The sequence below is a fragment of the Urocampus carinirostris genome, chromosome 1 (assembly GCF_059441175.1).
Source record: "Urocampus carinirostris isolate Australia breed hairy pipefish chromosome 1, RoL_Ucar_1.0, whole genome shotgun sequence".
In the NCBI taxonomy this organism is placed as follows: domain Eukaryota; kingdom Metazoa; phylum Chordata; class Actinopteri; order Syngnathiformes; family Syngnathidae; genus Urocampus; species Urocampus carinirostris.
Genome location: NC_142349.1, coordinates 36696083 through 36710635, shown reverse-complemented (window position 1 = coordinate 36710635; position 14553 = coordinate 36696083). Strand labels below are relative to the sequence as shown.

Here is a 14553-nt window from a genome sequence, read left to right as displayed (position 1 = left end):
TATCAAGAAACTTGTTCATAAAATCAAGTCTTGACATTCCTACATCTTTGAATAAGAATCGCACGCAATTATGTCTCCGCCCGTTGGCATAACGCCCGGCCATGGCAGGACTCTGCGGAAGGGAATTCCCTTCGCACGCGCACGGCCAATTGAGTGAGTCTCGGAAAAATATCCCAACAATTTCCTAAAATAAAAAAAATCTAGCCACACAATTTTTGCAAGGGATCAAAACATCTGCAATTACTCCATTTAAAAAGCAATTCCGAGCCACCTCATATGTGTCCACCCTGGCTATGCTATAGGAATTGCGACTTTGGTGGACGAGTGGAAGCAATCATGACAATCATGACAATCTCAACAAAGTGTTACATGAGAGCTAGTAGGACAATAATAAAACGGCTGCTGTTTTCCCAAGTTTTAGTTGCTCCTAGTGGAAAGAAGGGATTACGCTCATGAAAGTGCGTCATTGCATCAAGTCAATGAAAAAAAATCGTATGAAAGGTACGCGCGCTCGTATTGGCGCTCGTAGAGTCGTGTCCCGGATGTTGTCTTGCACCGGAAGAGAAGGGGGCCGTTCTCCCAGCCATCTTGTGGCAGCATCCCGCGACCAGCTCGCATCAGGTCTCGTCGAATCGGAGGGGAATCCAGCTGAAGGGGCGCCATCATGCCCGGCCACCTGCAAGAAGGCTTCGGCTGCGTCGTTACCAACCGGTTCGACCAGTTACCGGACGACGAGTCCGACCCTTCGGAGATCCTCAAAGCCGCGGAAAACAAGAAGAAGGAGGCGGCCGCTTCTGGCTCCGCTAAGAGCGCAGCTCAAGCCACCAAGCAGCCCAAGAAGGAGTCGCAGAAGGACAGGAAGAACCTGCCCGCGGATAAGAAAGAGGAGTCCCAGCCCCCCGTACCGCTGAAGAAAGAAGGTAAACAAACAAGTCAACACTCAGTCCCTCCATGTTTGTTTTGGCGCGGCGCTCGATTGTCCTGCTAACATGCTAACTGCTGCTGGACAGCGTCATTGGACACGGAGTCCGACTCGTCGTTTGTGTTTAGAGGACACGCGGAGGTGATGGAGTCCTGCACGCCTTACTTGCATCTCGTCAAGTAACAGGCAGCAGCTCGTGTATGCCGCGGAGTAGGCGGTGTTGCAACGGTGTGGCCAAAGCATCCTCTTGGAATGTGTTCCCTGCTCCAGATGATGCTCGGTCGTTCTTGGCGTAATCCGTGAACAGGAATTGCGTTGAATAGCGTTTGCATGCTTGCTTAGTTGAAGACGCTTCTAATTTAGTGTGTGCAAGGAACTTTGCATTATTTGTGAATTATTTGAATATCCCCTTTCAATACATGGACGAAATGAGTTGACATCCGCTTGTTGAAAACATAACATATCTGTCGGCCTAGGTTCTCAAACTTTTTTCCTCCAGATAAATTCATACTTTCGTTTTCCAAATATATTACAGTGGAATTCAATTCTGGGAAACTGTTGAAATTGAGGGATAAGTAAATACATTAGGTTAGTTTTTGCTATTTTAAGCAGTTATTAAAGTAACCCTGCTACATTATATTCATTAGGCCAGTCATCGGCAAGTACCGGTGTTATGCTGAGAAATGCATCCCTGCCGAAATTTGCATCCCGTAGCGGGATCGTGCATACGTCACTCCCGCTACTATAACCACTTTTACCTCGTTTTATCTCACTTTTTTATCACTATTTGGGAATGCAATGGCGAACATATATCAAAAAAACACGTCGTCTTGCATTTTTGGGGAATGTAATACAATTTAAACCATTTCAGTATGAGAAATTATTTTCCCCCCATTTTCCACTTATTGAAACATAAATATTTTGTTTGTTTGTTTGTACATGATTCAAATTGAATCGTTTCTTCCGGCGCCGTCACGAATGGCAGCCACTCCAGCAGCTCCCGTGTTATTTTCGATTGTTCTCGATTGTTTGTTCTCAGCTCAGGGATGCTGCTGGAAATGTGAATTTCCCTTCGGGGATGAACAAAGTATCTATCTATCTATCTATCTATTTCGTCTTGTATTTGTTGTGAATGCAATCGAACGGTAATGCACACCGTATATATATCACTTTTGAGCAGGTAACGTGTTTATTTTTTTCGATTTTTAAACTTATTATGCTGAAATGAACTGTCAAGTCATCAACAGATTAACGGGAGACGAACGTGTTTGATTTATTCCCATCGTCAAACGTGACGTAACACGTCATAAATTGTATTTCCCAACGGCTATTCTATTTACTTCTCTTTGTCTTTAGATATCTACCTTAAAGCGACATCTGATCCTTTTTTTGTGTTCAAGTTTGTGCTTTGGTTCTTTCAGAAAAGTGTTTGCATCGTTCATCCCTTCAAAAAACGTCACCTTTCTCACACTGCTTATTTCTACGCTACGGGATGCAAATCTCGGCAGGGGTGCATTTCTCGGCATAACACCGGCTGTGGACTGGTACCAGGCCGCACACAAAGGAACATGAGTTTCATTATACTTCTACCCTATTGTTTCACTTGCACTGCTAGGTTTCAGAGTGAACTTGAACCAGGGCTTTGAAGTTATACGTTTGAATTAAAATCAGTGTGGTTTGCACAGGTAGGCGCAGTTGCCTGGCATGTAGTGCAACTATCATGTTGGAAACAAAGTTTCCTTCCTGAGAAAGGTAAATGGAACCCAACTGTTGCGCTTATGGCCTTTCGACGTGGAGAATGGTCAACTCCACTATGTCATTACAGAAAAATTGCAACTAATCGTGGCACTATGAAAAAAAATGGCAACAGAGTTGGAGAATATAAGGATCCCTAAGTCAAGAACACAACAAGGAGACCATATAACTCCAACACGCCTTCCGCAGAGTTGGTTCATTCGATGAGTTTAGTATTTTGAATTACTTTGCATGCAGATTGACATAACATTTTGCGTTCAACATTACGTTAGCGACCCAAGTGTGCTGCTACTAGCACGTTCGACTCAAATTTCAGAAGTCAAAGGTTCAATTCCAGCTACCGGCTTCTTTGTATGCAGTTTGTATGTTCTCTCCGGTTTACTCCTACTTTCCAAAAACATGGCTGGGATCGGCCTTCGCACCCACGTGACCATCATTAGGATAAGCCAGGGGTGTCCAAACTTTTAAGAAAGCGGGACGGATTTGGTAAGATGAAAATGTGTGAGGACTGACTGTTTAGCCTGGTATTCTTTGAACAGTCTTTAATAAATTCACCCTCTGTGAAAGGTTTCAGTGCATGGCGATCAGCGTCGCAACCTTGTGGGTCGCCCTTGTAGGATTTTCATTTCACTTGCAGGGTGTCGTGAAAAGAGCTGTTGTGCTGTTATAACGGATTCCAGTTGCTTTACATCTTCACAATGTTAGCTTTCAGTTAGCTTTTGGTGGTCGACATGTTTTGTATGGCAGTGCCTCTTGATATTATATTCTTTGAAAACAGCCAGTCTCTTGTCAAATTAGGCAGACACAGTTGTTTCGGATTTTAGTGAAAAAGTACTTCACAATTTCCACTTGTCCTTGAAGCAGTGGCCTCCACAGTCAACTTTCCTTTTTCATTTACAGTCGCCATGTCCGGAATGGGGTGGGCTAAAATTCTCACAGAAAGACATCTGGTGACATGTTTTTTATTTTATTTTTAATTTTATTTAATTAAAAAAAAATCTGTACAAATTTATTTTGTACTCTTGGCAGCATTACTGGTGGGCCATATATTATTAATTTTTTGACCGAAGGCATGGCCTTTAAAAATTGATCACAGGCAGTAACCAGCATGACTTTGGACATGCCTGGATTAAGCGTTTCGGAAAATAATGTATGTGATTTGGGTGTGATGCTGATCTCAGTGTTCCACAAGACCACATAGTGGATTTAAGCTTATTTTGATTATTAATATAGCTATTTTCACGAATGGTACTGTGCAGCCCTTTGAGACTCCTTGTGATAAAGGGCTAAACAAATAAACATGACTTGACTTATTAAAGTGTTAGAAAAGTACAAGCATGTTTAATGCCGCCCTTGGGCTGGGCCGTCAAAATATTCTCAGAATGCTGCGGACCACTAGATTAAACGACCACTAATTGGTTCTCAGTTTAATCGTCAACTATTTTCAAATGACTTTCTGAGGCCTTAGATTTTCAGTTCCTCAACACAAATATCCACGAGTTTTCATAATGTCTTCAATAATAGAAGATACTTTTTTTTTTAAATCTAAATCAAATAACACCAATTCCAAAATATGTTGGTCATAACTGGCAATCTAATATATTATCTTTGGAAAACAAGACATTTTTTTGTGTGGTTTCCTAAGCCAGAGCAATAAGTGCATATCTGATATTTAGTTTAAATCGTTTTATATAATTTCAGACAGTTTCAAATGACACAGAAATTTCATCTGATTAATGGACAAATTCTTTTTGAATATAAAAAAAGTTTTTACTCTTCGCCGTAATCAGTACCTATGAAGTAAATTTCGCTTTAAAAATTGTTAGTGAATTTCTATTGCATCCTCCTTGTGTAAAATTGAGTATAATTTTTTATTTACATTCGTTAAATCATTAAACAATAGTAAATCAACAGTTGGTGAAATAAACTATTCAATAACATTAACGGCTAAAATAAAACAAAATGTTGAATGGAATAATCAATACGTATATTTTGTAACACACCCAGTGTATACGTTTAAAAACGTTAGTTTTGGGGAATTGGAGCGAGATTGACATCTGACGACAACATTCTTTATTAGTAAAGCGCCACAAACGGATCATGTGCTTATGTGCTTTTCAGGCATGCGGCGAGTTGGTCGGCGGCCAGAACAGCAGCAGGGTTACCAAGGCTCTCAGCATCAGGTGGGACAAGGTGAAGGGCGACCCGTAGATAAAAGGCCAGAACGCAGGCCTCCTCGTGAACGACGTTTTGAGAAACCCATTGAGGAGAAGCCGGAGACTGGAGGTGGTGACTTCTCTGCAGACAGGTGAGACTGCCCTCAAGCATCATATTGCGCAAGTTAACGACTGCGAGAGCACGTTTGATGTGCTGATAAAGTCGTACCTCTACTTACAGACGTAATTGTTCTGGCAGTAACATGAAATTGAACCATTGTAAATCGAAACCCGTCTTCCCTTTGAAATGAATGGAAACGGGTTTCATCCGTTCGAAGTTCATTATATGCAACCAAATCCCCATTGAATCAACTGCTCCGTAGGTACACAAATATTCAGTCAATGTTCATAAATGTACCACATAGTATAAATAAAACAAGAAATAAATAGATAAATAGATGAAGTCACAGAACAGGTCATAGCTTTAATAGCCAAGAACAGTTAAAAAAAAAAAAACCCAATTAAAATGATAAAATGTAAAAAGCCAGGGTAGAAAAAAAAAAAATTTGATTTTTCAGACCTGTATTGCATACCACAACTATACCATTTTCAATTTCAAAAGAAACGTGCTTTTTTGTGCTAGTTTGGTTTTGGGGGAGAATTTAAACATTGTGAAAAGAAAAATTACATAAAGATGACTTTATTCATTGTTCCTGCGGATCCTTGAAAGTTCTTAAAAGGCATTTGCTTTATTATAAAATGGGGCCTTAGTTGTCATTAAAATGTCTTGAATCAATCTTTGAAGTCTTAAAAATGTTAACGCATTAACAAGATTAATATCTGTTTGAACTAATATGATTTAGTAAAAAAGTCATTACTCATTCATAATGATAAAAATGTTTCATGAAAGTAGCAAAAGAGTTCTATGGAAATAGTAGTTATCTGCCAGTTTTGACTGAGGACCCATGAAGTACTGTAAACTTCCTTTTTATTTATTGTTTTCCATGTCTAAAACTTTGGAGAGTTCTACGTTTTTCAGATGGAAAGTTTTAAATTGGACCCAAATGTGATTTTAAAAAAACATTTGTTTAAAATTGCCTGTAACTTGCGTGTTTTTTTTTTTGTTGGTTTCAATTGGGTGTTTTTTTTTTTTTTTTTTTTTTTTTTTTTTTTTTTTTTCTCAACCTGATCTTAATTCTAATATCAAAAGGCTTTGAAAAGTCTTAAAGAGTCAATTTAACATGCCTTATGCTGTAGGAACTCTCTTATTACCGACCGAGTATATGACTGTCACAAAATAACTTTTATATATCTCCAAATAAAAATCAATTTGCAGTCAACTACATAGTCTTTATTGTCATAACACAAAAGTTCAACAAAATTGGAGGGCTTTACATTTCAGTGTAAAAAAGTAGCCTATAGATAGCAGCTGGGTAGCCACACGCTGTGCTAATTGTGACTTCTGCAAAGTCTTTGCGATGATTAAAGTACAAGGGTCACAAATGTAGCGGTTTTCCAAGGCCAGTACCTCCAAGTCATCCGTTTCATGGGTGATGGGTCTAGTGTTGGTGACCACCCATGTTGTGCAGTAATGGCTTGAGGGTTGTTAGCCTGGCTATTAGCTTTCCCTTCAGATGCAAGGGTTTCACCTAGCTGCTAAACCACGCATGACGCTGTTGGTGCGTACCTGCGTAAACCTTTAGTGGTAGTGTCACTGACTTCGGATACTGGCAAACTAATCATAAAAAAGCGGAAGATTTTAGATACCGAAACAATCTAAAGATGGTAAAACCAGGTACCAATGTACTTACGTTCCTTGTCCTCAGGCCTTCTGGAGACAGGCCCTTAAGGGGGCGTGGCGGCGGCCGAGGTGGACGCGGTGGAAGAGGGCGGGGAATGGGCAGAGGAGAAGGCTTTGACTCCCGTGGCAAACGAGACTTTGACAGACACAGCGGCAATGACAAATCGTAAGTCTTTTCTTGTAAATTGGATCTATTGCTGGGCTTCGATTTTCAGCACGGCAAAAAAAATGTCATGGCGATTTAGGAATGTTTGAATCAAACTGAAACAAATGTAATTTAAGCATTTATATGTATCTTATTTATCTTAAGAATTACCTTTGCCTATTAAGTTTCAGAAATGCCTCAATAGGCATCAAACTCATTAACATGCTTCCTTGCAAAGAGAAGTCTGTCTGCCATAAAAACAACAGTTAACTTTTGATAAAAATTGCAATGGCAGAGGCAAAGGAAAAAGGTTCAATCCAAATTTGCAATGCCGCAACATTAATGTCTCAATTTCTTTGTTTGAAATGAAAAAAAAAATAGCAACGCTGCAGGCATTATAAATGCATTTTCTAAGGTCCCTTTGAGTGGCGCACACTTGTCTTTAGTGTTTTGCGCATCTTTGACTGGTAAATTCCTTCCTGTATGTTTTTGATAAGGTTAGGTGAGTAAAAACCCCTTCAAATGATTCAAAATAGGGTAATGAATTAAAAAAGTAAATTCCTTATAGTGCGTACCTTCTGATTATGTGGTCAAATTGGTTCTCTGTTGTTGACTGCAGCCGTTAACTAATGTTCTTTTTTGATGATCTCGCCTCAGAAATCAGAAAAGTGAAGAAAAGCGGAGTGGTGGCGGCTCTCACAACTGGGGAAATGTGAAGGAAGAAGCAAGGTGAAAATTCACCCTTTGGGTCTTGTGCACACACTCATAGTCATGCACTTTTGTTTTTTTATGGGATCGTGGTGTGCTTAGTAAGTGTTTCTGTGTGTGTTTCAGGAGTCCTAGTTACCTGGGCAATGACTAGTCTAATTTCCATGCTTTGGTCCTCTCTACACTTTAAACATTTCATTTGTATTCAGTTCCAATACCAATATAGATGCCCTATTATTTGTAACCTTTTATTGATGACAAATGTAAAAAAAAATCTCCGATACCTCTAAACAATCTTTTCTCTATTGCTCAATTTTGGCTGTCTTCTACAAATTATTTTTGTGTTCTACAAATATCCTCTCCACACCAATTTTTGGCAGTTTGTTTTGCATTCCTTTGGAATGTACCCAGTGTGTCAAATCGTTGGTAAAATTAGAATTGGCTCTTTGTAGTAGCATATACAACATTTGTTATAACTTTAGGAGCTACGGTTTGCCGTTAAAGACTTGCTAATTTGGCAGACAGGAATCACACTCTGAACCAATTCAACCTCAGCAAAAAAATCGGGCAACGGGAAGTGGGTGTTAGGTGGTGTTTTCAGGCCATTGGCGTAACTTGTCCAATATGATAAGTCACCAGATGGGATAGCACATATCTCTCGATTAAAGATGAGGGTTTTATATAAGACAAATAGTCAAAGCATCTTATAAATTCCTCTCTTTGTTTCATCAAACTAACAATAGCGCTCAGCTGTTCTCTTGTTTCATCATTTTTCTTTGCCATATTGTCTCACACTACAACATCTCTAGTTAAATCCCGCACACTAATTCACTAAGCATGGCACAGCTTTTCATAAAAACAAGCTCAAATTCACTTACACTACCAATTGAAAGTTTGGGGTCACCTAGACATTTATTTGTTTTCCATGAAAAAGTTACAAATTTGTATTTATCAAATTAGTGGTCCAATGTCTGTGTTCTTTTGCTCATATTATTCTTCCTTTTGTTGGCCAATCTCAGATATCGCTTTTTCTTCGCCGCTCTGCCTTGAAAGGCCCACATGAGTTGCCTTTTCACACCACATATTGAACTTGGTGTTTTGCAAGTACTATTTAACAACGCTGCTAGTTGAGGATCTGTAAGCAGTCCATTTCTCAAACTAGGGTGTACTTGTCCTACTGCTTGGTTGTTCAGCGGGGCCTCCCACTTTTTTCTTCTCTGATTAGAGACGGTTTTGTTGTTGTTTGAAGAGAGTAGTTTACACCATTGTAGGAGATTTTTAGGTCTTTGGCAATTTCTCGCATAGAATAGCCTTCATTTCTTAGTACTAGAATATAGAGTTGCATGAAAGTACTTTTTTTTGGCCGTTCTGAAAGTCAAAGCAAAGTTGAGGCAGAAAATTTGAAACAACAGATACTCGACTAGCTCAAAGGAAGATGAGTTTTATAGCTTCTCTAACCAGCTAAACAGTCTTAATGTGTGCTAAGATAATTGCACAAGGGTTTTCTAAGCATTCATTAGCCTGCTAGTACTAATGTATTGTTAGAACACTAGACTGCTGGTTGCTGGAAATGGGCCTCTATACAGCTATGTAACTATTGCATTAAAAATTAAGCTAAAATAGTAATCTACTGCGTTAACAATCTAGAATACAGTGGGACCTCGGTTATCGCGGTTAATGGGGACCAAAACCACCCGCGATAAGTGAAAATCCGCCAAGTAGCGGTGCACCTTAAAAAAAATTATTATTATTATTATTTATTTTTATTTTTTTATTCTATTATTATTATTTTTTAGACCTGCGAAGCTCTGAACCCGCAAACGTGGAACCACGAAGTAGCGACGCCCTTTCAAAAATGCTTAAAAAAATATTTTTTAAATTATTATTTTATTATTATTATTATTTTTTTAGACCTGCGAAGTTCTGAACCCGCGAACATGGAACCATGAAGTAGCGACGCCCCTTCAAAAATGCTTAAAATTTTTTAATTTTTTTTTAAAATTATTTTATTATTATTATTTAGGCCGGCGAAGCTCTGAATCCGCGAACGTCGAGGTCCCACTGTGTATCTCAAAAACGTCACAAACGGGTTTTAAAATGTATACACCACTTTCGTATTTTCCAGTGAAGTTGAACCAACTCCTGCTGCTCTGACAACTCAGCCAGGAGAGGAGCAGGCACCTGCTGGATCTGAGAACAAGTGAGTATTCACTTTTTGTCTGAAAAGTCATGAGAGCGCTTACACATTACCTCTGATTGTGTCATTCCATTTTTGCATTTCAAATGTTTCGCCAACAATCATGAATTAGAACTGTGTTAATTACCTTTTTAGTTGCGTGATCATAACCAAGGCGCGTGTTATGTTTGATGTCCAACTGCATCTGTCACTGTGTGGTGCGCTGGCTCTGCAGGGAAAATGAAGTGGAAGAAGTTAAGCCCGAAGGTCCGCGAGAGATGACACTGGATGAGTGGAAGGCCATGCAGGATAAAGAGCGAACCAAAGTGGAGTTCAACATCCGCAAAGCCAATGAGGGGACTGACAGTCAGTGGAAGAAAGGATACGTTCTGCACAAGTCCAAGAGTGAAGATGTGAGTGCGATATCACGCATGTCTATGTGATTACACAATGGAGTTCAGAGTGTGCATTCACATTTGTATGTCTTGAATTTTCAGAGGCCTGTTGGAGCTTTGATTGAGTCCTCTGAGTCTGAAGTGATTTCACAATCTCTTTACCAAAAGGTGAATGCAATCTCACATTGGGTTTATCGAAGAACTGTAAATATGTTACGACGATATAATGTTTACCTTAAAAATCTTACATATTGGAAATTTGGGCACAGGGCACTGCTGATGAAGTCTCAGACCACCATTTTCGCAAACCGGCTAATGACATAACATCTCAGCTGGAGATCAACTTCGGTGACCTGGGCCGCCCTGGTCGCGGGCGTGGGGGCCCTCGTGGGGGCAGGGGAGGCCGCGGCGGGGGAGGCAGCAGGCCGGCGCGTGGTGGAGGGCGCTCTGAAAAGGTAACGTCACTTACCGCAACAAAGGTGAAAATGTGCTCGCTACTGCACAACGGCTAAGCCGAAAAGCCGCTGTCGAACTCCCAGAAAGAGGTTCAGTGGAACGTGTGTAGCAAATCACAATACATTTTTCATTACTAATCTTCTAGGTTATATTGGGGGTGTGACGGAGTTGGAAATATTCTTTTTGCTATTTAAACTGGGTGACCATCGAGAATGGGATGTGCAAATATTGAAAAACCTAAATGTTTTACAAAATGTTAATCGTCAGTTTTCAAGGCTGCATTTACAATAGGTTATTTTTGCATTTGTCGCTAGTTGGGATGAGCAGTTGTCCTTTTTTTATATGTGTTATAGTGCAAGATAGGGCTGCACGATTAACCGAGATCGAATCGACATCGCAATGTGACGTAGTAGTGTTTTTTTTTCAAGGTTTTGTAATGAGTGGAGTTTTGGCCAACCACAATTTTTACTGTTGGAGTTTTAAAAGCGGAGACCAATCAGAGGCACGTTTAAATGATAGCACAAGCCAATAAACTCAATTCACAGTTTGCAAGCACCACACTATGCCACACCCACTGTGTGAGCTCATTGCGTGTCATGGCAGACTCCGTAAACATAGTCCCAGAGTCAACAATCAAGAAGGAAACGAAGCTTGCCCCGAAGAAGGGCAGTGCATCACTTGTTTGGACCTATTTTGGTTTTGACAAAGCGGACGTGGAACAAGAAAACGCCCGTTGCGGAATTTGCTTTCGCATAGTCTTTAGGTCCCGAGGAAACGCAAGTCATTTGTATCAGCACCTTAAAAATTATCACGGCATGTAAAAAAGGATTACAGGTAAAAGACAAAGGTGCATCTACAAGTGGACTGAGAAGTAAACAAACCTCTATCAAAGCAGCATTTGCAACCTTCACACTGTACAAAAAAAGTTTCCAAAGGCCCAAAGAAATAACCAATGCTGTGACTAGCTAAAAATGTCTGCTAGTGTCCAACACCAAAACTGCATTATCAATTAGAGGTATCACTTGTTATTTATGCAAGTTAGTAAGTGAAATGTTATAATAAGAGTAATAAATAGTTGTAGCAGTAGTGTTAATAAGTTAGCAGGAATGGTGGGTTTGAATTAATCCTTGAATACCTTTCTTGCACTGATGAACATGCTGCATTAGCACATGGTAAATTTTATATTACACTAATTGCAAACACATCATGTTTACAGCCTTAAAAGTATGTGGATCATTTTTTGTGTACAACATTTACCTTTTTATAGTGTGCACATTTTATTTTTGTTGTTGTTCACTTTGTTTAGGGTGGATTATTTTAAGTGCGTACATTTTATAGTTTATATTGTGCAAATGTTCTTGATTTTTTTTAAGAGTTCATTATTTCCTTTTTTAAATTGTTATTTATGTTAGATGTGGATTTTGTTTGGTTATGAAGACATGTCAAAATAAATAACTTGAATGTTATTTTGTGATGTTTTATTTTGAAAATTCTCCAGACCACTATTTTAATGAGATCGAAGTGCTATCTAGTGCATTTCATAGGTGGCCAGGTACTTCTATCGAATGAAGATTTGAAAAGTAAAAAATGTTCAACAGAAAGCGACCCTAACAAAGCTCGCCAGAAGATGGTTCTAATTTTTCTAGGTTTATCATTTCAATATGGTTGAGTGTTAACAAAAACAAAATTAACACAGAAAATGTACTTAAGGGGAAAAAAATCGATAATTGCAATACTTGTCTAAAAATAGCATTTAGGTTTTTTTTTTTGTTTTGTTTTTTGTTTTTGTTTGTTTGTTTGTTTTTTATCGTGCAGCCCTAGTGCAAGTTCACATTTTGGATGCAGTGGAACTTTTGGATTTTAGGTTTTGCAACACTGGCTTAAAAAAAGACAATTTAGAGCATACAGGTGTGATTTGATCCCACCACTCAAGTTACGTCACATGTAAGTCATTTTTTAAATAACCACTACCATGGCACCCTGAGAAGAATTTTTTTTTTATGCAAATGCATATAATGCATATATTTACTTCAAAAATTGTAAACAGTTCATTGGGATCTTTAAGTCTAAAATAAAGCTTTTAGGTGTCTAAAACTAAAAAAAAAAAATGGTAAATGTGCAAGTAGCTGAAAAATGATCCATGGGCAGCAAAATTTGGGGGCGGTATTTTTGAGTAATTAATGCACAAGTGTATACATTTGTAATTGCAAATATTCAACCTTTTATGTTGTAACTTTGTGATATTTCTGTCTCTTTAAATGCTAAAGTCCCATCTATATTTCTTGTTCTCCTACCAGGCAATTGGCGTGTCGGTCCCCAATGTGGACGACCCTGAGGCCTTTCCCGCTCTGGCTTGAAGGATCTTTTTTCCCCCTCACCAAGCTTTCCTTCAGCCCCCAACCCCCTTTTGCGAGCCTTGCATGCTTACCACATTCTTAATTATATGTATAATTGACAGTCATCCCCTACGTGCACAACCAGAGGACTTAAATTTTACCTGAGAAGACAAGAGGAAAAAGGACCTGTTGTTACACTGACATTTTGTATTTTAAAACATGACAGCTGGGATGTTTTCATCCCCCTCCGGTTTGCCACCCACTCCAAATGCATATATCATCCGCAGTTCAAGAATGGGGTTTTCTGCTATTTTGAGGTTTCATGTGAGGGTTTCATGTGAGAGCATCGGTCATTGAGCTCAGTATTATAAGGTCCTAGAATAACGCAAGATGACTTTGGACTGGAGTGATTTTCTTCCTACCCAGTTTACCAATAGACACTGACGTGGTAGCACTTCACTACATATAAAACGAGTTTTAGCTAGGTGAAGTGTGACTTTTAAAAGGTAATCATCCTGACGAACCATCTCTTTTTTTGAGAGGCGCAAAGTGAGGAGATTTAATCAGGCAACTGTGTCATCCTACTCAAAACAAAAATGAAGCTTGGTATTTTTCTGCTTGTTGTGCAGTGGAAGTAAATGCTTCTGTTATTTTGTTGTATTTTTTTTGAACGTGGGGATACAGCGGACCAGTGTTGAGTAATGCTTTGTATCCCCTTCTTCAGGCTTGTTGCCCGTTTGCAAGATGTGTATACCTTTAGGCTGGTCCTCTTAGCACGTATGGACTTAAATGCAGGACCGCTAAAAAAACGCTTTTATTTTTATTTCAAAAATGTAGAGTGTGGCCGTGTATGAAAGCGTGTGATTGTGCAACTGTTACTGCTAATTAGAAAGTACTAGTCCACCTCATATGACCAGACTCATCATCAGATCTCGACGATAAAATAGTGAAAATGTTTTTCCAAAAGCGATCACGTAAGCTGATGGCACTAGCCTGCTAACATGCAGCACCTTGACACCTGTTATGACCACCATATCTCAAGAAGCGCTCTTTCTTGATATCTGCCCGTCGATGAGTACCACCCATTTCTGCCAACCACGTTTTGGTTGTATGCTTTATTCTTTCTTTTGTGAGTGCAGCATCACTAAGTCATAACATCTGCGTTTTTTTATGGAACAACATTGTTCTACAGAATGTAAATGTAAACTATTGTTGCGGGGAAGCCATCCGCCTCAGCACCAACAGCCAGCACCGTATTTGAATGAAGCAGTTCAATGGGAGGGGTGAAGTGTAGCGATGTACAAGTACTAGGCCCTGCTCTGACTTGGTGTTATCCACTGGTACAAGTGGCTGATGTTTTTTTTTTCTCCCCTCCTCGTTTCGACTGAGCCACATTAAGGTAAAACTTTGTGCAAACATGCCTGTTGTAATAAATTGCTTTAGAGGTGTAATATGTACTCTATAGAAAGTGTAGTCATTATTTGTACACACACAAACACCAGGTAGATTCAACAGTGAAAATGCCTAAAATATTTGGCTAATTCACAGGAAATGGGCACTCAGTACGCCGATTAATAGTGATTGTTTTTCTCTGCTAAAGTTTTACAGCGGGTAAGTGGACAACCAGGTCCTTGAGAGCTGCATGTCCTGTAGGTTTTGGGATTTTTTCTGCTGCAGTAAAGGTGATAGGTATCTCACCTATC

At 39.4% G+C, this 14553-nt stretch overlaps 1 protein-coding gene across 1 annotated transcript; it reads left to right on the top strand.

Moving 5' to 3' along the window:
- The first annotated feature begins 549 nt into the window (after nucleotides 1–549).
- On the top strand, nucleotides 550–14307 carry LOC148374535 (SERPINE1 mRNA-binding protein 1-like). Its single transcript, XM_088337641.1, has 9 exons — nucleotides 550–920; nucleotides 4799–4985; nucleotides 6660–6800; nucleotides 7437–7508; nucleotides 9613–9687; nucleotides 9899–10076; nucleotides 10161–10226; nucleotides 10328–10513; nucleotides 12812–14307. Exons 1-9 carry the CDS (start codon nucleotides 665–667, stop codon nucleotides 12869–12871), a joined length of 1221 nt encoding a protein of 406 aa, XP_088193767.1. The 5' UTR covers nucleotides 550–664; the 3' UTR covers nucleotides 12872–14307.
- The last annotated feature ends 246 nt before the right edge of the window (nucleotides 14308–14553 follow it).

Bases quoted from the DNA above. Each gene is read 5' to 3' on its own strand.
- LOC148374535 (XM_088337641.1), top strand. From the start codon at position 665: ATGCCCGGCCACCTGCAAGAAGGCTTCGGCTGCGTCGTTACCAACCGG. The intron at 10,077-10,160 runs GTGAGTGCGATA...TTGAATTTTCAG, and splicing joins ACAAGTCCAAGAGTGAAGAT to AGGCCTGTTGGAGCTTTGAT. The intron at 10,227-10,327 runs GTGAATGCAATC...ATTTGGGCACAG, and splicing joins CACAATCTCTTTACCAAAAG to GGCACTGCTGATGAAGTCTC.